This window comes from Tripterygium wilfordii, chromosome 4, assembly GCF_013401445.1.
Source record: "Tripterygium wilfordii isolate XIE 37 chromosome 4, ASM1340144v1, whole genome shotgun sequence".
Taxonomy (NCBI): domain Eukaryota; kingdom Viridiplantae; phylum Streptophyta; class Magnoliopsida; order Celastrales; family Celastraceae; genus Tripterygium; species Tripterygium wilfordii.
The window spans coordinates 9,111,349-9,133,638 of NC_052235.1; the positions used below are offsets into that span (position 1 = coordinate 9,111,349).

The window sequence follows — 22,290 nt, forward strand, 5'->3', positions numbered from 1 at the left end:
ACTTAATTTTGTCTTTAGATTTGAAAAAGAAAAGAAAAGAAAAGTCATATAATTATCATATAAATATAATGACTTGTGTGTTTCTATTTTTTTTTTTGGTTAGTTTTGATTGGGGTTAATATCACTTTTGATCATCGAAAGATTCACGAAATTCCAATTTAGTCACTGAATATTCAAACGTTTCAACTAGGTAACCTAAAGTTTGAATTTGCTCCAAACTACACACTCGGGCAGATTTTGAGAATTTCGATCAACTTATTTGCTTACGTGGAATATAAAACCAGATCTGCAACAACCACACTTTTTTGTTCTTCCCCAATTTCTCTCTCTTCCTTGTTCTGATCGGGTAGCTGGTGATGTAGGTATCGAAGATCTAATTTCCTTTCGGTGAAATTGGGGTTCCAGGAATAATAACGACGAGGGGATAGCTTGTGGAGTGACGGTTGGGGTTCCATAGAAGATCTGATTCCCTATGTATCTAAAAGGACTGAAGCTCTTGAGGCCGAAGTAGTAAAAGAAGACTCTTGTGGTGGTGGTGGAGGTTTTCAGTATATGGGTTTAGAAGGATATGAATAGATATGTGGGTTTGAAAGGATAATCCATAAGCTTTTTCCGTTGGTAATTTTTTTATTTAAATAGTTACATTTCAGATCTTTATTTTTGTTTTGATTTTTGCATTTGTGATTTTTTTGAATACTTATTTTCCATTTGGCAAGTGTCAAGCCACACAAGCAAAGTAGTTAATGGTCAATGCGCCATGTAAACACTTTGACTGATCGAAATGTGAGAATTCTGATCGAGTGACCATCTTGAAACAAAAAAAAACTTCAAGTGACCATCTTGAAACAATTGAACTTTGGGTGACCAAATTGAAAAATGCCTAATCTTTCAGTGACCAAACCCGTTTTGATTGTTTGTCTACGAAAATAAAATATCTTAGATTCACCATATTAGATCCTTTGGAGCAAAGTCATCGAAAAAATTATTAAATTCGCACAATAATTCACAAACCATTGGTTTTCGTGTAAACACATGAGAATAAATCTAGAGAATCAAATTAAAGATCTCCAAAAGGCACTATTAAGATAGCCCGATAGGAGTTGATTCCTCTAAGATTGCAAACCATTCGTGTCATGCAAGCACATGAGAATAAATCTATGGAATCAAATTAACGACCTCTAAAAGACATAATCTATGGAATCAAATTAAGACGTCTCTTTGTTTTCTGGCTCACAAATCCTAGTCTTGAATTTCTTTAACGGGCCAAGATTTAAAAAAATTCCCAAACCTTGACTCACCTGCTTTCCAATCCCAAAACTGTGACGCAAGGCATTTCCACTAGCTCAAAACCCTACGCTCCCTTCTGCTCTGAAACTTCCAAAGCAGAGTCCTCCGTCTACTCTGTGTTTCTCCAAAGCTTCCGTCATCAAAGCTCTCTACAGGTTCAATTCCCTGTCAATTTTTTTTTCCGAGAAGATTGGTTATTTACCTCAACTTTAGTTTGACTCTGCTATGCGATTAAATTCTATTTTTCAGGGTTTTCTATATTTTATTTAAGCAATTATTTTGAGTCATTCTATTTAGCAGTTTAGGCCAAACGACAAAGTGCTTTAATGCTTCTATTCAGTTAGACATTTCATTGTAGTAGTTCAAAGATTAAACATGTATTTTTTTGATGAATTATTATGATCCTTTGTGATTCCATGTTTTTATACCCTACTATCTGTGAGATGCAAAGATCCAGTGAATCACTTCCAGTCATGGGGACTGTTGGAATCACAAATATGGAAGGTAATTCCCCAGATGACAGCTTTAGGTATCGTGTGGACGGGATTTTCCAGAAGGTTGATGAGGTAAGATTTATGATGTATTAGTGAACTGAAGCTCCTAGTTATTAGTTTTGATTCTATTGTGTTGTATTCAAGTTTGGAGCATTCAAGGATTCTTTCAAATTTCAATATTTTTTATTGTTATATAACATGACTATCGGTGATTTTAATTGCCTCCACACCTAGCTTGAGCAAAGAGTGATTGAGGTGGAACAATTTTATTCTAATATGATTAAGAAACAACCAACGGCTTCGAAAGGTAATTCAACTTTGAAGGATAAGGATAAGGATAGACATGTCCCAAGCATAAAGAAACAGCAGCAAGATGCAACAAATAGGGAAGCGGCTGGTGCAAAGAGAATGCAAGAGCTTATATTGCAATTTGGCGTAATCTTGCATCAAGTAATATCTAATGTTTTGCAACCATTTGTTTGATTCTTTGATTTATCTTTTTCCTTGATAACTTGTATAATATAGTTCAGTGATATCTGGACATGTGTGATCTTTGTTCATCTTTCTTGAAAATCTTTTACGTGAAATACTTTCTTATTCCAAAAACGAAGCTCCTCTATTTTATTCATTTTGAAATCTGGATGCCTTATCATGTTTCTTGTACAAAGCATAATCTGTGTGTGTATGTCTTTCTCGGTTTCTGTGATTAAATTCCTTCTACTCTAATTAAACTATTGACTTGCTGTAAAATGTGTGCTTTGTACAACTTCAGATAATTGACTAGCATACTGTCCTCTTTAATAAATCTTGATATCAAACTTTATAACTCTTGGTCATTTGATAAAATGTGCAGTAAATTATGCTGGCAAATTGTATATATGTGAATTTAGGTCCATATCAGATGTCCAAAGGGCAAGTTTGTATGGTGTCTATAGCGTTACCCAAAAAAATGGTATATCGTTGAATAGTGGAAGTTCTATGAGAATTATTAAATTTGTATTTCCATTTTTCTTCATAGCTTTTGTGTAAAAATGGCAAATATTTCTCTGACTAATGCAACAGTCATTTTTCTTCATTACCTTTTATGTAAAAATTTCAAAAATTTCTCTAACTAATACAACAGTCAGGCTTTTGTGCTAAGTTGTGATAAACTATAATGCATCCGCATTATGAGAAAAAATATGAATGAAATATTGATTGGCCAAACGATTAGAATGCTCAGTGAAGTTGATAGGGTTGGAATGCAAATATCTGTTGTCCTCTCTTTTTTTTTTTTTAAATCTACAATCAGGTGTACTCATGTAAGTTGCTATTATATTATTTTGCCTTTTAATTATTCTTCCAACTGCTGATATTTCAGCTACTATGAACCTGAGTTTAATTCTTTTTTTTCTTCACCAAAAATGGTGCTTATGGTCAGCCATCATTTTTAAAATCTGTCTTGGGTCCATGGATGCTGGAGGTTAAGAGAGAAAGAGTGCCCGCATTTATGCCTAAATCCTAATGTGTATGTCTTTGCTTTCAGCTCTTGATGCACAAGTGGGCGTGGCCCTTTATGCAGCCTGTAGATGTTGAAGGTCTCGGTTTACACGACTACTATCAGGTAAAGTTTGGTGTTAGGAAGCCCATTGGGCTCTAACTAGAGTTTGAGCCTAGTCTTGGGCTGTGTTTTGGTTAGCTGTTTGTGTAGTTTCTAAGGATGGTTTGCGATGTAGTATATGTAACTTCGTTTGCCTTTGCTTATCGGAATCAAGAAAATTTCCTCAATTTCAGTTTTAGGGTTTCTCTGTTCCGTAAAGTTCTTCCTATTGAGTCTGGTTGTTCAATAGAGAAGAGGGTATCTTATCACTTGGTGTCGAAGACAGGTTAGGGCTGCGTATGGTTCTAACTCGAAAATAGAAAGAAGTCATGGAAAAAGAGCTAGTCAAGGTGATGGAGAAGACGGAACAAAAGTTCCAAACTCTGGAGCAACAGTTCGATTTACGGTTGCAGAAGACGGAGCAGCAGATGCAAAGGATAGTCGAGTTGGTGGCGGGTCTGGGTGCCAAGTTAGGTGGAATTTCAGGCAGCACACACGTGATACTTGAGGAGATAGAGGTTAAGCAGAAGGCGAATATACAAGATAGAGACTCAAGAACATCTCCAGCGGAGCTGAATCGTCATGTGGAGATGGGCATACTTCTGAAGGGAACTCGAATGGACTTTCCAAAGGTTTATGGCGGTGATCCGTCTGATTGGGTCTATTGCCCGAATAGTTCTTTGACCTCAATCAAACTTCTGTAGAGCTACGAATACGTTTCTCATCCTTTTACATCCGGGGAGAGGCACTACAATGGTTCAAATGGATGAACAAAACTGTCGTTTGGACAAGTTGGAAGCATTTTGCTTATGCTATTTCAACACGCTTTGGGCCGAGCCAGTTTGAGGATTATGCTGAAATTTTGGCTAAGTTGCGGCAAACCGGCACAGTGAAAGAATTTCAGAGGGAATTTGAGAAATATGCCAATATGATGGAGGGTTTACCTGAGTCCTTTTTGGTGAGCTGCTTTGTGGGTGGATTGATTGATGAAATTTGCATGGAAGTTAAGGTTTTGCGACCTTCTAGCTAGTATCGGCGATGGGATTGGCTAGGTTGATGGAGGACAGGCTGAATTTGAGACGGGGTAAGACAGGGGCGTCGAAGTTCACTGTGAGTTCTAATTCCAAGTTCCGAGAAAGGAAGACTTCAACTGCGGTACCACCAATTAAATTGTTGACTCCTACGGAGATGGCGGAAAGGAAGAAGGAGCAGCTTTGTTACAACTGTGATGAGAAATGGGTCGTGGGGCATAAATGCAAACAGAAGACGCTGTTTTTGTTATAGGAGAGTGTAGCAGAAATTGAGTTGATAGATAAGGAGGGTCGAGAGCCCTTAACACCTCTGAAGGAATTGTCCGAAACTTGTGTGCCAGAAGCACTCCAAATTTCCCTTGCAGCTTTAGGGGGTTCCACTACTCCACAAACGATGAGAGTCACTTTATATGTCAAGAATCAACCATTCACGGCTCTAATTGACTCCGAGAGCACACATAATTTCCTACATCCTCATTTGGTGGCAAAGGCTGGATGTGCGTTAGAAAATTGTGCGGATATGGAGGTTAAAATTGCAAATGGGGGAAGTATGCAAAGCTCAAGATTCTGTTCAGCAGTTCCAGTGCGAATTCAGCAATACTAGGGTAAGGTTGATTTCTTCATTCTGAAGCTGGGAGGTTGTGATGCAATACTGGGAATGGCTTGGTTGAAGACTGTGGGGAAAGTGCTATGGGACTTTGATGAACTACAAATGAGATTTGTGTCTGAAGGTATGGAAGTGTTGATCATTGGTATAAATTCAAAACCTATTAAGGTAATAGAAGCCCAACGTATGGAGAGACTTTTAAAGGGATCAGAACCTTTGGGGTTCGTGGTGACTCCTTTATTGCTAACTGCCGTGTTTGATTGCGAAGTGGAGTTCAGGGAGTTAAAATAAATTACTGAACCTGCAATTTCTGCTGTTATTCAACGCTACCATACCATATTTGATGAACCTATAGGGCTGCCACCCCTACGGGCAATGAATCACAAAATTCCCATGTTGCCAGGGAGTTCTCCAGTGAAGTTCGGCCATATCGATATGCTCATTTTCAGAAGGTAGAAATTGAACGGTTAGTGTCGGCTCGTACAATACGTCCCTCTAGCATTCCTTTTTCCTCGCCAGCTCTTTTAGTTCGAAAGAAAGATGGGACGTGACGGTTATGTGTGGATTATCGAGCTCTTAATAACGTGACTGTCAAGGATAAATACCCAATTCCGGTTATTGATGAATTACTAGATGAACTCCATGGTGCCTCTATTTTTTCCAAGTTAGACCTTCGAGCGTGGTACCATCAAGTCAGAGTTGATGACGCAGACATTCCTAAAACAGTGTTTCGAACTCACGATGGCCATTTTTGAGTTTTTGGTAATGCCCTTTGGATTAACCAATGCCCCGGGTATATTTCAACAACTCATGAATGTTGTATTTCAACCCTATCTTAGACAATTTGTGGTTGTTTTCCTAGATGATATACTAATATATAGCTCTTCTATGGAGCAACAATTACAACACTTGGAGTTAGTGTTTTCGAAATTACAGGAACATCATTTATTTGTGAAGGCCTCCAAGTGCAGTTTTGGAGTGACACGGGTATACTACTTGGGTCATGTAATAACAGCAGAAGGAGTGGCAGCGGATCCAACTATAATTCAGAGTATGATATACTGGCCTTCCCCAACTTCCTTAACAGCTTTACGTAGCTTCCTTGGTTTGACGGGCTATTACCGCAACTTTGTTAAGGATTATGGAAAAATTAGTGCCCCTTTACTGCTCTGTTGAAGAAAGGAAGTTTTAGATGGTCGAGTGAAGCTGAAGATGCGTTTAATATCTTGAAAGGCACAATGAGTAACACTTTGGTATTGATATCACCGTATTTTACTAAACCTTTCATTCTGGAAACAGATGCTAGTGGGTTTGGGTTGGGTGCTGTGTTAACTCAAGGTGCTAGACCTATTGCGTTTGCTAGCAAACAGTTGGCTCCCAAGCATTTGGAGTTGTCTACATATGAAAAGGAGCTACTTGCGGTGGTGTTTGCCGTAAATAAGTGGCGTTCGTATTTAATTGGGCACAAGTTCATCATTAAAACTGACCATGAGAGCATTAAGCATTTGTTGGGGTCTAGAGCTCACACTCCTCTACAACAAAAATGGATAACAAAGCTCATGGGGTATGATTTTGAGGTTGTCTATCGTCGGGGAGTCGAAAATTATGTTGCCGATGCGTTGTCTCGCAGAGAGGGATCTCAAGGTACTGTAAGTGCCTTATCTTTTGTAGAACCTAAGTGGTTGGAGGAGTTGAAGAGTGATCTGGCAGAGGACCCCTGGGTGCTCGAAATGAAGAAGAAATTGCCACACTCATTGTTTTAGAAAAGAACTACTCTGTAGAGGGAGGGCTTTTGAGGTACAATGGTCGGTTGGTTCCTAGCCCTCATTCTCCTTGGAGGCAGAAGTTATTGTATGAGTTACACGATAGTCCTCCAGCTGGTCATGAGGGATACAATAAAACTATTCAAAAGGTTCTTCGAATTTTCTACTGGCCGAGTGTGCGCACCTTTGTAAGAAATTATATTGCTGAATGTGACACTTGTCAAAGACAGAAGTATGAAACCATAAGTTCTCCTGGGTTGCTACAACCTCTGCCTGTGCCAGAGGAAATCTGGTCTGAACTTACCATGGATTTTATTGAAGGACTACCTAGTTCGCAGGGGTATACGGTCATAATGGTGGTGGTTGATAGGCTATCTAAGGGTGCACACTTTGCTGCCTTAAAACACCCTTTTACTGCTGTATCAGTGGCACAGGTCTTTATTGACACAGTTATCAAGCTTCATGGGGTGCCTAAGTCTATCGTCAGTGACAGAGATAAGGTGTTTGTGAGTAAGTTCTGGTCCGAGTTATTCAGTTTACAAGGTACTCAGTTGAATTTGTGTTCGGGATATCACCCACAAACCGATGGACAATCGGAGGTAGTGAACCGTTGTCTTGAGACTTATCTACGATGTTTCTAGGGGCAATATCCTAAGAAGTGGATCCGCTGGTTGGCGTGGGCTGAATATTGGTTCAATACTTCCTACCACAGTGGCACCAAGATGACCCCATATGAAGTTATGGAAAACCTCCTCCTACTTTGTTAGCTTATGAACATGGGACAACTAAAGTAGAGGCTGTGGCTGGTGAACTGAAGTGTAGAGATCAACTGCTGCGACGGTTGAAGTTTAATTTGACAGAGTCCCGTAATAGGATGAAACAACTTACAGATAAACATCAGAACGGAGTTTTGAAGTAGGAGATTGGGTTTTTTTGAAGTTCCAGCCATATAGACAGCAAACTGTGCAAAGGCATGTTAACATGAAATTGTCTCCCAGGTATTATGGGCCCTATGAAGTTGTAAAAAAAATCGGAATGGTGGTGTATAAACTTAAACTACCTGAGGGATCCGAGGTGCATCCAGTATTTCATGTCTCCTGGCTCAAAAAGGTTATTGGCAAGAAAGTTATTCACACGAAAGAGCTTTCAAAGTTTGATGAAGAAAGAGAGCTTCAACTCCAACCTTCGAGTTTTCTGGCGCAAAGTTGGGTTAAACACAGAGGAAGGGATAAACTGGAACTTTTGGTTCAATGGGTAGGACTTCCAGTGGAGGATGCGACCTGGGAAGAGGCTTCAAGGGTGTTTGACCTGTTTCCCCACACACAATCTTGGGGACAAGATTGTTCTTCCAAGGACCCGGGAATGTTAGGAAGCCCATTGGGCTCTAACTAGAGTTTGGGCCTAGTCTTGGGCTGTGTTTTGGTTAGTTGTTTGTGTAGTTTCTAAGGATGGTTTGCGATGGAGTATATGTAACTTCGTTTGCCTTTGTTTATCGGAATCAAGAAAATTTCCTCAATTTCAGTTTTAGGGTTTCTCTGTTCCGTAAAGTTCTTCCTATTGAGTCTGGTTGTTCAATAGAGAAGAGGGTATCTTATCATTTGGCTATTTTTTCACTGTATTGTATCTTTCAATTTGCTGCATATACTGTTTGAAATGTTTGGATTTGCCTTCACATGTTATTGTTAGTCCATTACTTTAAAAAATCATGAAAGGGGCACTAAGGGGGTGCAGACCCAGCACAAAGCACAAAGATAATTTACTAGAGATCATATGTAGTTCATCAAGGAGTTGACATTCATCTAAAAAGGATGTGGGCAAAACCACGTAGAAAGATCTTACAACCGTCTGTCCTTGATAGTTGATAACATCAATGGGAGTTTTCACACCTCAAAGACTATTGTTCCTCGATTTCCATGTGATCCAGAAGATCATGCTAAGAAAGTAGAGGAATCATCCCCCTTTTTCACTTACCAAAAAAGGGATGATTTCTTATTACTGTTTGTGTTCCTCCTGCAATCCCAGGCTTTTAAGTCAACTTCCACAGACTTGGCAGTGACCCAATAATGCTAATAATAGAGAAACAAAATTCCAGATGGTGTGAATCCAATTACAATGCACGATCACCAGTTCAGAGTCTTGTTTTCTTTTCACGAAGGTCTCCCACTGCCATATGGAGGCCGCGGTTCTGAAGGTTTTCTATGGTGAAAGCTCTTCCTATTTCCGTCTCCCCCTTAAAGTAAACAATCTTCCTTGGTGCCTTAGATTTCCAGAATTGTTTCCTAGGAAAGTTCCGCTTTCCACCGTCTAAGCCAATATAATTAGGGTGTATTCCTCTACACTTCACTTTATCTTCTGAACTGCTACTTGGCTCATGTTGGTATATTCTTGAATATAATTATAGAATTTCTCCAGTTTCCCAATCCGTGGCATTTAATGAAAGATAAATTCTAAGAAACCCCACTGCCAGAAATGGACAGGTGGTTCACTTGTCCTTCACCTTGCTTCTTTGTTTTTGGTAAAAGATTTCTGGAAATTATTATTTAAGAGACGCATAGCAACACCATTTATCTTGCCAGAGATTTTCCCAAAGTCACCAAATTTTCTCGAAACCCCTACTCCATATGCTTCATTTCTAGCTTTAGTGATCCATCCTCCATCTTCCAATCCAGTCCATATATATATGTATATATACTGAGTAGGAAAAAGAATTTAAATAAAGATTAAGTGCACCAAGGAGGTACCAAACATATCTTCCAGACCATATTTAGCTTTCAAAATTAGTTTCCAAAGGCTGTCCTCTTTGTTAGTGAACCTCCAAAACCATTTCTAGACCACCCAGTGCTCTTAGTTAATTCACAATTTACTAAGTAAACTTTTGCCATGTTGCAGCGTTTCCTGTTGGAATCTATTTGTTTTTCTTCCAATTAACAAGCTACGAAAGTGGGCACAGAGAAAAAAGAGATGTTGTACACTTGTACTCTGTAAGGTTGGAGAGAGTCCTTGAGTAACTAGTCTACCTCCTTTTTGGAAGATGGCTTATTTTCCACCCTACTAGCCTCTTTTCAAATCTAACAGCCACTGTGTCTTAAATTTTTGTTTCATTGACATTAGCTCCTAGGGGAAGGCCGAATGCCTAAATTGGGGTGTTGGCACATGGTAGACTTTCCAAACCAGAATACCGGACAAAGACTTCCTCATTGGAAATTATTCACTCTTTTCCGAGATTAACCTTCAAACTGCTAACCGGTTTGAAGAAAAGCAGCAAACATCTCAAGTGCAAGAACTGTTCCTTATTTGCATGGCAAATAAAAAATAGAATCGGTGGCCTATTAACTTGTCAGTAACTGATTGAATATTTCTTCCTTTAGAACTATGCCTGGCATTGACTTATGATAACTATTTCCCAGTAACTACTTCCCTATAGCATTGCATTTGAAAACTTCATATGTGAGAAATAGCTGAATATGCTGTTACAAGAAAAATAAACAACAAATGCTACACATCCGCATCTACACATGTGTCCATATGTTGTGATATATGATTTTACTTTATACATGATATTTTTTGGTAGGGTCACATGGTATATCTGCATTGAATTTAGCTCAATTTAAATGGATGCTGGAACTTGTTTTTAGTATGCACACTTTGCGAAATGTTGTAATTTGAATTTGTAGTTTACGTTCTTGCCATTTTTACTTGAGGCGGTAACTGGAGTTTTGCTGATCATAGCTAGTCACCATGTATTGCCCTTCATTTCCGATATTTAATTTGTACTAGGTTATTGACAAGCCCATGGACTTCAGTACAATAAAAAATCTAATGGAGGCTAGAGATGGTACTGGATATAAGAATGTCCGGGAGATGTGTGCTGATGTCAGATTGGTTTTCAAAAATGCAATGAAATACAATGATGCAAAAAGTGATGTTCATGTAATGACCAAAACCTTGCTTGGAAAGTTTGAGGAGAAGTGGCTGATTCTTTTGCCAAAAGTAACAGAAGAGGTAACAAGCTATTTAGTAATTCTGGTCAATGATTATACTATGGTTCTGTAGCCTGGCTCCTCTACTAAATTCAGTTGTCAAATGATCTTACTTTGCAATTTCCAAACCAACAACCTGTAGGAGAAAAGACGGGAAGATGAGGAAGCAGAGGCTCAATTGGATATGCAACTCACTGAGGAGGCTGCTCATGCTAAGATGGTTGGAGATTTAAGCGATGAGGTATGCTTATACTTGATCTATATAGGGACAAAAAAATGTAGTAAAGCCTTTCTTTTTGTTTATTTTTATTTTTATTTTTATTTTTATTTTTGTGCACCTTGAAACTTGTATGCTCACTGAGATATTTTATTGCTGTCCGAGCACTATTTTTTCTTATAGTTAAAGTACAAGCCTTTTTTGTTAATAAATTAGGAGTAACCTTTTATTTTCTATGATGAGCTGGATTGGTGACCCTTGAATGTAATATTCTAATATTTTTCAGCTTTACGAGCTCGATATGCATCTAGGAGAACTTAGAGAAACAATTGTTCAAAAGTGCAGGTTTGTTCAGGAACTTGTTGTCTGGATAACTTTTACTTCACATTAAGTTTGTTACATTATAACCTGCTTGTTAGTGTGTGTGTACATTTTTCAATGACATGGAGGGTGGCACATCAGTACATCTATCTTTTATAGTTCTCCATTTGGTGAAGCTTTGTGTAAATTGGTCTCTTTTTTTTTCCTCTTTCCTTTTGGGCACTAGGATGTTTAATTCAAACATGCTGCATTTTGGATTAACCGATTAAGGCTTTAACTGGGAACGCACTGGAAGCTGTGTTTTGCATTTTGGGAATAAGAATAGCCTTTTTTTGCTTTTGAAAAAACAAGAATGATCATTATTGATTGTGGCTAATGGGCCAAAAAAAAAGGGAGGGAAGGAAGGGACGAAAAGAACTTTCTTCAATATTTTACATATTTCCCCTCTTTTTCCTTATGGGCACTAGGATGTTTAATTCAAAAATTGCTGCATTTTGGATTAAGGCATTAACCTGGAATGCACTGGAAGCTGTGTTTTACGATTTGGGAATAAGAATGGCCTTTTGTTAGCTTTTGAAAAAAAAAAGAATGGTTATACTCATTATTGATTGTAGCTAATGGGCAAAAAAAAGGAGAAGGAAAGGACGAAAAGGAAGAAACTTAATTCAATATTTACATATTTCTAGTCGGTGATAATTGTATGCATGCACAACTCTGAAAGATATGCAATTTGATTTATTGGTAAGATGTTCTGAGGCAGGTAAAGCTAACTTGAGAAATGCCGTTGCAGAAAAATGTCAACTGAAGATAAAAGAAAGCTGGGGGCAGCTCTTACTAGATTGCCTCCTGAAGATATAAGAAGAGCATTGGAGATCGTTGCACAGGGCAACCCTGGCTTTCAAGCAACAGCTGAAGAGGTGGACCTTGACATTGATGCTCAGGTTGTGATTGAATTGTTAAAAGATTACATTTTTTTATTTATATTATTTTTTCAGAAATTTTTATAATCAGTTTTATAAGAGGAGAGTTATTCATTGACGACTCTTCATGCAGAGTGAATCCACACTTCGGAGGTTGAAGGTCTTTGTGAAGGATGCCCTCGAAGCTCAGGAAAAGAGCGATACAGGCAAGGGTGGTAACAACAACAACAACAACAAAACTAACACTGCAACCACTAATAATAACACCACCAATAACAATAAAAGGAAAAGAGAAGTATGTGATGCCATCGCCAAAACTGCAAAGAAAAAGAGTAAAAAGCCCACCTCTTGATGATATTGACATCACCTTAGACTCTTAAGGATGTATGTTTGGTTGTAATACTAATTGATATGAGCAAGTTTTGTAGGTGAACATTTAATGAAGTTTTTGAGAAAAATGAGCTAGGCAGGTTTCTCTGTCAAGCAGAAGCATGGCTTTCCCTTGATTTGGGTATTAGTTGTGATACAATTCGACTGGTACTGCAGTTGTTGCCACCAAGAGTTGCTCTAAAGGCTCCATCGTTTCCAATGAATGATATGCTGCTGCTGTTGTGTATTTGAGGAAAATTAAGCATAATATTGGCATCGAGCTTGGAAAATCAAAACCGCCTTCTCAGCCGTCCATGCTAGATGAAGATAAATAAGCTTGTTATGCGTAGTGATTATCAACGGCACATCAATTCCAATTAATTAACTATCAGCACATAAAAATGTCTGATCAACAGATACAAAATGATAAAACACTTTGCAAGTTGTGCATTGAGTTCAAATTTCAATAGCAATTTTTATGTCTGTTCCAGAAAAGATCCCACAATCAAGCAATACATTTGAGACACTTCATCAATGCTTCTGTGTGTTCAGGTTTCCCAACGGATACCCGAATGTAACCCTTCAGCTCCTTGCTATTGTAATGACGGACTATCACGCCCATTTTCGCAAGGTCTTCCTGCAATGTACATAACCATATTGATCAGTTCTATGTTTCCAGTTAATTTTTAAGTCATCTATCATGAAGAGGAATCGCTGGTTTTCGACCGACTGAAATTAGGGGGAAAAGTTATATAAGATGACAGACGGAATGAACCGACTGAAATTAGGGGGGAGGGGGGAAATAGTCAAGATGACAGATGGAATGAACCAATGCTCATATGGAAGAACTTATAGTTATTCCTCATGAGCTGTTATGCTTCAAATTTATAGGCTACATAAAAAGCAAGACGAGAAGTTTCAACTTTGGGTTTTCTTTTTCAATAGAAACTTTGGGCTTATACAATGGGTATGCAGATAGGTTTAATGCTTCATTGATGTTTGGAAATGTTCAGAAGAGAGGGAGGGGGGGAGAGAGAGAGAGAGAGAGGAAAACATCCAAGGGTAGAACCAACGATTTTTGGTCCTTTCTCCCACAACTCATGCAGATAAACCAAATCCCAAATAAACAGAAACATGAGTAATGACTAAATTGGTGTTATAACAAGAAAAAGGTGCATACCTTAAGCTTCTTAGCATCCATCCCAGATTCAACTTTACAAAGAATGAAATTAGAATGGCTTGGGTACGGGCTGAGAAATGGCACTTCCTCTAGAAGCTTATAGAGCCTATTCCGTTCTTGTAACAGAGCATCTTTCACCTTCTGCTAGATGGTCACTAGTATTAGATATTATGTTTGAGGACACTGGATAGCAGTTTATGCTTTCATATAAAAATCTTTAACCATCAAAATAAAGGGTATGAGACCTATAACAGCATGAGCATAACCTCTAGATAAGTGGGATTTCTCAATGCGGCACATGCAGCAACTTCAGCAGCAACAGAGACATTATATGGTTGTTTTGCTCTCCAAAGAAACTCAATAATGCTCAAAGGAAATGCTCCATATCCCACACGTAGTCCGGCTAGACCTGCATTAATGTCCATTCACAACAAAGAATGTTAGCAGCACATGAAAGAGAGCATCCCCCAACCCTGGAACCAATGACAAAAGGAACAAAAAAAGGTTGTGGAAGAGAGGGATTGAAGTTATAAAATATAAACCATAAACAAATAGCAATATTCTGAGCTCTCTTCATCACGTTCTGTGTTAAGCACTAACTTTATGCAAATAATCACCCCCGAAAGATGCCAAAAATGAATCGAGAAACAAAATGGTGTTGTGCTACTCAATCTAAAATTATGAGCATTACCATAGGACTTCCTATTGATACTACACACACCATAAAAACTGAGACCTAAAACCTTTGGAATTGAGATTTTCACAATTTTTAGACATACTTCATGAACCACCACTCAAAAGAGAGAGAGAGATAGAGACCCACCATGAAACAACTATAGGTTACTGACAACACTGCGCATCTTGCAATTCATTTGTGCAATTAATTGCTCACGAAAGATGACAAAAATGGATCAAGAAGCAAAATGGTGTTGTGCTACTCAGTCTAAAATTATGAACATTACCATTGCACTTCCTATTGATACTACACACACCGTAAAAACTGAGAGCTAAAACCTTTGGAACTGAGATTTTCACAATTTTAAGACACACTTCATGAACCATTGCTTCAGAGAGAGGGAGGGAGAGAGACCCAACATGAAACAACTAAAGGGTTACTGACAACATTGCGCATCTTGCAATTAATCTTTGTCTACTAAAACAAGTAACTATCCCCAAAACCCTTCTTTAAAAACTGCAATGTCAATAGTTTATAACATCAAGCACCATCTAGGCTTTTAAAGATTATTGTTACATTACAACAGGAAAATTTTTTTACCATATAAGAGCATTCATTATGCTCAGTGAATGATGAAATTAATGCCTAGGAGGAGTTCCTGGAACCTGGCTTAAAAATCCTCTTTCCAGGACAGGAAATGTGCAAAGACGTATGCCATCAAATTATTGTGCTACCAATTCATGGCAGCACATAAATTGTGTGGAATGCAACATACGAAACAGGAAATAAAACATATTGGAAAAAAATAGTGGAAATGAAAGACCTCAGAGATATGAGGTTTAAGCTCAAAAAATTATGTAATTTAGAGTAATTTGGAGTGAGTGAAAAATTAAAGAAATACCAGCTCTCTTGCTGAAAGTCCGAAGAACAATTAGGTTCTCATGCTTCTTAACCCATTTCATCCTACTTTCAACTCCAGAAAACTCAATGTATGCTTCATCCAGGACAACCAATATGGGCAAGGCAAGGATTTTCAAGAGTTCTTCATCATTGATTATGCTGAAATACAATAAGTATGATGATCTTCCATTATATGAAAATGGAGTCAACTGGTATAGAAGATACTATCAAAGCCAAAATCAGTTGTATGTTTCCAGGTTTGTTTAGTTGAAAACAGAGATGATGAAGGACAATGATTCTTAAATAGAATATGGGATCAGAGACCAAGATTTTATTATTTGAAATAATAAGATGAAAAATTCATGAGAAGTTAAGGATTACCTCCCATCTGGGTTGTTTGGACATGTCAAAAATATGCATTTGGGTTTCTCTTGCTCTACAGCATCAATAATAGCACCCACATTCAAGCTAAAGTCGGGGTTCCTTGGAACTGCAGCACATAACGAATAAAGATGAAGCACCAAAACAGAAAATTTAACAATGGTAATAAACTTCAGAATATCTATTCAAAAAGACAAGATATGAAGTAGGAAAACTTCAAGGGAAATCATTATTAAAACATAAAACCTAAAGAAGCTTTATCCTTACCTTTAATGACAAGAGCACCATTAACTGCAGCATCAAACTCATACATCGAAAAAGTTGGAGGGCAGTCCACAATCTTATCACCAGGATCAAGCACACATCTGTAGGGGTACATGAAATAGAATTTTAAACGATAAAAGAAATCAAATCACTAATATTGTAGTGGACAATACAGCAGCAATCAGTACTATGTAGATACAAAAATATCGACTTCTAACCGCATAATAAGATCAATGAGCTCATCAGCACCACATCCCACAAGAATATAATCAGCTTCAAGGCCTGAATCTTTGGCAAGCGCAGCACGTAACTGACGGGTTTCAGGATCAGGATATATGTAGGGAAACTTCAATTTCCCCAGAGCTTCACTTACCTACAAAGGCAGAAAGAATATTGAGGCCTGATATCACAACAGACTAGTATTTTGCGTAAAAAATTTAATAACAAATTAAGAATGCAGTTAAAATTCCATGGAAACTTGACTATATAGAAATAAAGACATATAATGGTTTCTTTGACTTGCCTCTGGAGGTGGACCATATGGGTTTTCATTAGCATCTATTTTGACAATATCTTCAGGCTTCCTTCCAAGTTGTGCCGACAGAACCTATTGTCAGGAACATATTCATACAAATAGATATCAAAACCTCTAGTAGAGAACCACATTCATCTGACTGTAAACCAAACCATTAATCCAGAGTTTACACAACTTATATTTATATTACATTAATGGCATCTCCATTACCCCTTTTTGAGTGAGTATTGGAAGAAAATTAAGAAAAACAGATCAAGGACAACATAGAGACAGGCAACAGAATCAGCATTAAGGAACGTAAACTTCCCATGGTAAAATTATCAGTGAACTCTACAGACCAATATAGAAGACTGATATTGGAAATCTAACAGACATAAATTGTAACTATAAGCTGGAAATGAATCATTCACCATCAAGAAAAAATTATAAAAAGTCAACAGATTGACCAAACTAGTTGATCAAATAATCACCACACAGGAAGAGAAAACTTGATCAGGAGAACAATTCTCAAGACAAGTTCATCATAAACCTCTATGGGTAATCTAATCGACAATAGAAACTGGAAAATAAAAGTAGAACCAGAAAACATATCCCCTTCACTAGAACTAAAACTTGTACATGTCAAAAATAAAATGGAAGAGGCTAGCCAAACAATTGAAAAACGAACATAAAGCAAGTCAGTCAATGACAAAACCCATCAGAGAGAAAATATGCACAACCAATAAAACGAAAAACAAACTATCATTAAAAAAAACCAACAGAAACTCAAATGGGGTTTATGAATCACCTCAAAAGGCAAAATTGGCTGATAAGGAGACAATTTTCTCAAATGGGATCGAATAAATGAGTCTCCTTTTAACTTGGGCTCATCATGATTAACATGTTCTACAGGCACGGTAGAGGCCATGGAAATGACCGTTCTTCCTTCAAATGATACCAAAGATTGGTGAAGATTGTTATTAGATTTGATCAAAAACGAAGAAGAAGGATTACAGATACCAATGACTCCCATTAATGCCTGCACTGCACATGTAGATTAGAAAGAAATCAATAAATTGTTAACAAAATACATTGCACAAACACAAAATTAAAACATCGTAAAAACACACGACATACCAAATTTGAGCAGGAGGAATTGACCGGATACGAGAGCCGGCGAAGTTCTGTTTAGTGACGCAGAAAACTCTAAAACCCTTGAAAGCAGAAAGCCTGAAACGGACAGTCTTGAAGAATCTTCTAATTTAGAGAATTTAGGTAAAATTAGCATATCTAGGTCCCTCAATTTAAATTAAATTTCCTTTACAATAGGTTTATGGTTTACCTCTTTTTCACCATAAGACCATAGCGAATAGTAGGGATGAAAATGGACGGTGCCATTGCCACCTGTGGACGACCCTATTTAGGCTCGGCCCGAGATCAGTTTGCTAGATAAAAGGGTCGAGCTCAGGCCTAATGTTAAGCTCGTTTGGGATTTAGGGTTGAGCCCGAGCTTAGAGAAGTCTGACTCATAAGCCCTAAGGCTTATATATATACATATATTTATATTTATATTTATATTTGTATCTAATATATCAGCCCAAAACTAATATGATCAATTTAATTCAAAAGTCCAAATGGATTGCCCATTGCTTAAGCCCATTTAAGAAGGCCCCAATTCCCAAAATCCCTAATCTCTTTACCCTTACAATGGGCTCTGACCTTGTTAATTGCTCCTATACAAAGAAATTATATCAGAGAGATCGAGAGTCTATTGAGTCTTTTGTAGAAGTATAACATCAAACAAAAGCTTACTTCAATATCTATTGAGTCTTTTATACAACAAATCGGTAGACTTGAGCATTGAATTCTTGAGAAACATTACTTATTCTTCAGGAGATACTTTATCTTGGTATGGATTTTTCTTTGTTGATACAAATCAGTAAACTATGCTAATGTGTTTGGATTATTGGTTCAACAACATTAACAACTAAGAAAGTTATTCATTTTAGTTATTTTCAGCTTGTTTTATGTGTTTTTGAACTAGTTTGGATTTTTATTGTTCACTGTTTGAGTGGTTCTTGCATGTTATCTGGGATTGTCGTTCGCGTTGAACCATTGATGTGTTTATTGTTATATGGAATGTTTTTTGAGTTGTAAGAAATGATATCATTGGTTTGCATCTTTTTGGGTTATTTTACTAAGATTGAGTTTGTTTTGTGTCATTGAGTTGCCTTGATTGTTAACTGGATATGAGAAAATTTTTACTTGACAAACTCTATCTTACTATATACAATGTTTGATCACCCATAAGTTGCGTTGTGCTTAATATTTAAATGCATACATTGACATTTTAGGATGGAAGTTGATGGTGCAATTACCTCAGAAGTTCAGCCCGTGGTTATGACTAAGGATGTGGCACAAGAGCAAGAGCAACAACAAGAGCATGAGGAAGAGGAAGAGGAAAATGAAGATGATAAGGGAGTTGAAGGAGGAGGAGATAAAGAACACGATGAAAGTCTAGAAATTGATAAGAAAAGAAAGAGAAGGAGATCCGCGGTTTGGGATGAGTTTGATGACGTAAAAGGAATAAACAAATTGCAGTGCAAACATGGATGTTGTGATTCAAAAATTTTGTTTCCAAAGAATGTTGATCATCATAATATTGAAGTGTATACAAATTAGGCATGGCAACGGGGCGGAGCGGGGGCGAATCATGGCTGCCCTGCCTCGCACCTACATGGGTGTGCCCCAACTCTGCCCCACCCCACATGTCGGGCAACATTTAACCCCCGTCCCTGTTCTGTTTTAACTTACGGGTCCCCGCCCCGCACGAAAATCTCTTGCTTTTATATATGCCTTGCCCCATTAGTATGCCTATGAATTTTTTTAAAATGTTTTTATCAAGAATAGAACTCAAGTCCTCTTGCATAGATGATTAGTGCTTATACCAACTACGTTACTTAATCTTTTTTGTTAGAAGAAACATAATAATTTGATATGTTGTATTAAAATAACCATTACTATTAGAATAAGATCTAAAATAAAAACTATCTTACGCATGTGGGGTGTGTATATACTTACATATATAATTATTTTCTATATATATATATATATATATGCATGTATAGTAGGACGAGTTCGAGTTAGGAGGCAGACCCATCCCCGCCCCACATGCAGGTTGAGATTCTTTGTCCCATCTCCGCCCCACACAAGTCTCGGATCGGGAAAAATCCACGCTGGTTAGGGTGGGACAGGTTGGGCACAAATTGTCATTCCACATCATGTTATTTTACCTATGTGGGTTAAAATTTAGTTACACAAAGAATTAAGAAGAATTAAGAAGCAAAACATTGTTTCTCGTTTACATACAAAATGTGAGTATCGAGGTATGACTCTTGGAATTGTGAAGTCTTATGACTAAGACAACTCATAGGAGATTTGGAAAAAAGTAGATGTGAAACTCTTAATTGTCCTCTACCAAAGGGGATTTCCCTGAACCGGTTTGCATCATGGGCCAATTGTAGGTTGCTACTAAGAGTTTTTGTACACAAGATAAAAAAGGAGAGGTGAAAGGGGTCACCTTGCTGGATACCTCTCGTAGAGAAAATAATGTCTGAATGAGAGCCACTGACAAGAACTTGATAAGTGACCGAACTAATACATTACACAATCCACTAAATCCATCTTTCATAGAATCCCATGTGCAACATAACTTCCTTCAAAAAATTTCATTCCACCCTGTCGTAAGCTTTGCTCATATCAAGTTTCACAACCATATAATTTGTTCTACTACATGCTAAAAGACTCATAGCGTGCAACGCCTCATACGCAACAATCAATTATCAACCTACCACTAATAAAAGTTGACCGGTTCCCCTACATAATTTTTGGTAGAACAATCCCTGGTCGAGAGGCCAATACTTTCGAAATAATTTTGTAGGATACATTACACAAACTTATGGATGGATATTCTGTTACCCTAACTACTTCTTTCTTTTTAGGTACTAAAGCAATTAGGGTACTATTAATTTCTAAGTCCATTCTCCCAGTCTCCAGAAAATCGGTTACAGCCTCAAATACACAGTCACCCATAGTGTCCCAAGGAGAATTAAAAAATTCAGCTGACAATCCATCTGAGTCAGGTGCTTTCTGAGAGCTTATATTTTGCATTGCACTCCATACTTCCTTCTTCGAAACACTTTGACACCAATGTTCATTCATGTCTGAATCAACCACCCATGATAATGAATTCATAAAAGAGAAATCATGTTAGGGTGAGTTAGCTATGAAAAGTCAAGAGAAATATTGATGAAAAAGCACCACTGATAGCATTATCCGACTATCTCATACAATCATCCTCATCTAGAATTTGATCAATACACTTTGAATGCTGACGTTGTTCATGCTATTGTGAAAAAAAGGAGAATTCTGATCACCAGTTTTCAACCAATGTTGCTTGATTTGATTCTTTAACACATTCTCTTCCTCTTCATAAATGCAGCTTATCTGATGACAAACTAGAGATATTTCTTCCTGATTACCATGATACTCCATGTCCACCAGCTTATCAAGTTTCTTCTTTAGCATTATAGCTGAACTCATTTGTCTTTGTCGGTCATTAATTGCCCACTTTTACAACTGAGGCCCACATTATTTTAATTTCCTATTCAAGTGTTGTAGAGCATGTTGTATATCCCTTCTCTCATCATTCTGGACATATCTCTACGTAATAAAATTCCGACAATTATTGGTACTTCCCAAGGTTGGTTTATATCGAAAAACCATCTTGGTGTTTTTCCCTTATCCAACAACTTGCCATCCCAACACACATACATGCAACTGTGATAAGATGAAACTGTAGTTATTATTCAACATAATATCTATTCCATTTCTCCACCCACTCTGGATTTGTCACCGCGCGATCCAAACGCTCCTTGATAAATGACTCCAAATTTTTTCTCTTATTACTCCAAGCGAACATATTTCCTCTAAACCCAAGATCTTGAAGATTACAATCTATTAAAGCACTATTAAAATCTTCAATCATTGATGTACTACAATCACTCCCACCGAATTTTTTGGAAAAGTTTGAGATGGCATTAAAATCTCCAGCATAAAGCCAAGGATTCGGTGGCAACTTAGATAGCTAACGCAACAACTCCCATGCTTTTATCTCTATGAAGTTTCAGGATGACCATAAAAAAAGTCAATTTCCACTGTGGAGTACCGTGTTTGTCATTAAACAAAACATATATATACCGTTCACAATAAGGCTCCACACAAAGATCCACTTCCTCCTTCCACAAAAACATCAAACTATCTTTTGCCCCCTTAACATCAACAGTCAAACCATGCTTAAAGTTAAGCTTATTTCGAATAAAATCAATCTTAGAAGAGTGTAACTTTGTTTCAATTAAGAAACAAATATTGGATTACTTTAACTTCACCAAGCAGCCAAATTTGCGAATTGTAGGTTGGTTCCCAAGCCCTTTACAATTCCATGCTAGGAGACTCATTGATTATGACGGGACTGTGTTCCAGCCTTTGCCAAATCAATTTTTTGCTTCTTAATCATACAACCCTCTTCCCCCATTTTTCTTTTGTCTTTCTTCTTCGACCCTTCCCCCATCTTCTTCCATCTCCATGGTCATTTGCAATTCTCCCCCAGAATGAGCCCATCTTTTCCATGTACTTTTTTGTCCTTTATTTTCCATGACAAAAACAAACGTGTATGCGTAAGGTAATTCTCTAATGGGTCCAACACGAGCCTCCTCCATATCATACATATCTTTCAAAACGTTTTGTGC

General features: G+C 37.6%; 2 protein-coding genes across 3 annotated transcripts; one reads left to right on the forward strand and one right to left on the reverse strand.

Moving 5' to 3' along the window:
* The first annotated feature begins 1,448 nt into the window (after positions 1-1,448).
* Positions 1,449-12,728, forward strand: LOC119997571 (transcription factor GTE1-like). The gene is made up of 8 exons (XM_038844690.1): positions 1,449-1,853; positions 2,016-2,231; positions 3,307-3,384; positions 10,539-10,763; positions 10,884-10,982; positions 11,245-11,303; positions 12,070-12,220; positions 12,333-12,728. The coding sequence occupies exons 1-8, from the start codon at positions 1,686-1,688 to the stop codon at positions 12,549-12,551; spliced, it is 1,215 nt and encodes a 404-aa protein (XP_038700618.1). The 5' UTR covers positions 1,449-1,685; the 3' UTR covers positions 12,552-12,728.
* Positions 12,729-12,918: 190 nt separating this feature from the next.
* LOC119997570 (histidinol-phosphate aminotransferase, chloroplastic-like) lies at positions 12,919-17,786 on the reverse strand. Of its 2 annotated transcripts, none has more exons than XM_038844688.1 (10): positions 17,621-17,786; positions 17,292-17,527; positions 16,493-16,576; positions 16,188-16,342; positions 15,973-16,070; positions 15,706-15,814; positions 15,326-15,483; positions 14,015-14,157; positions 13,749-13,889; positions 12,919-13,205 (listed from the first exon to the last, which is right to left on the reverse strand). In XM_038844688.1, exons 1-10 carry the CDS (start codon positions 17,769-17,771, stop codon positions 13,074-13,076), a joined length of 1,407 nt encoding a protein of 468 aa, XP_038700616.1. In that variant the 5' UTR covers positions 17,772-17,786; the 3' UTR covers positions 12,919-13,073. The 2 variants fall into 2 exon arrangements, with proteins under 2 accessions (XP_038700616.1, XP_038700617.1); XM_038844689.1 differs by having other exon boundaries at positions 17,292-17,522; positions 17,621-17,749.
* Between the last annotated feature and the right edge of the window lie 4,504 nt (positions 17,787-22,290).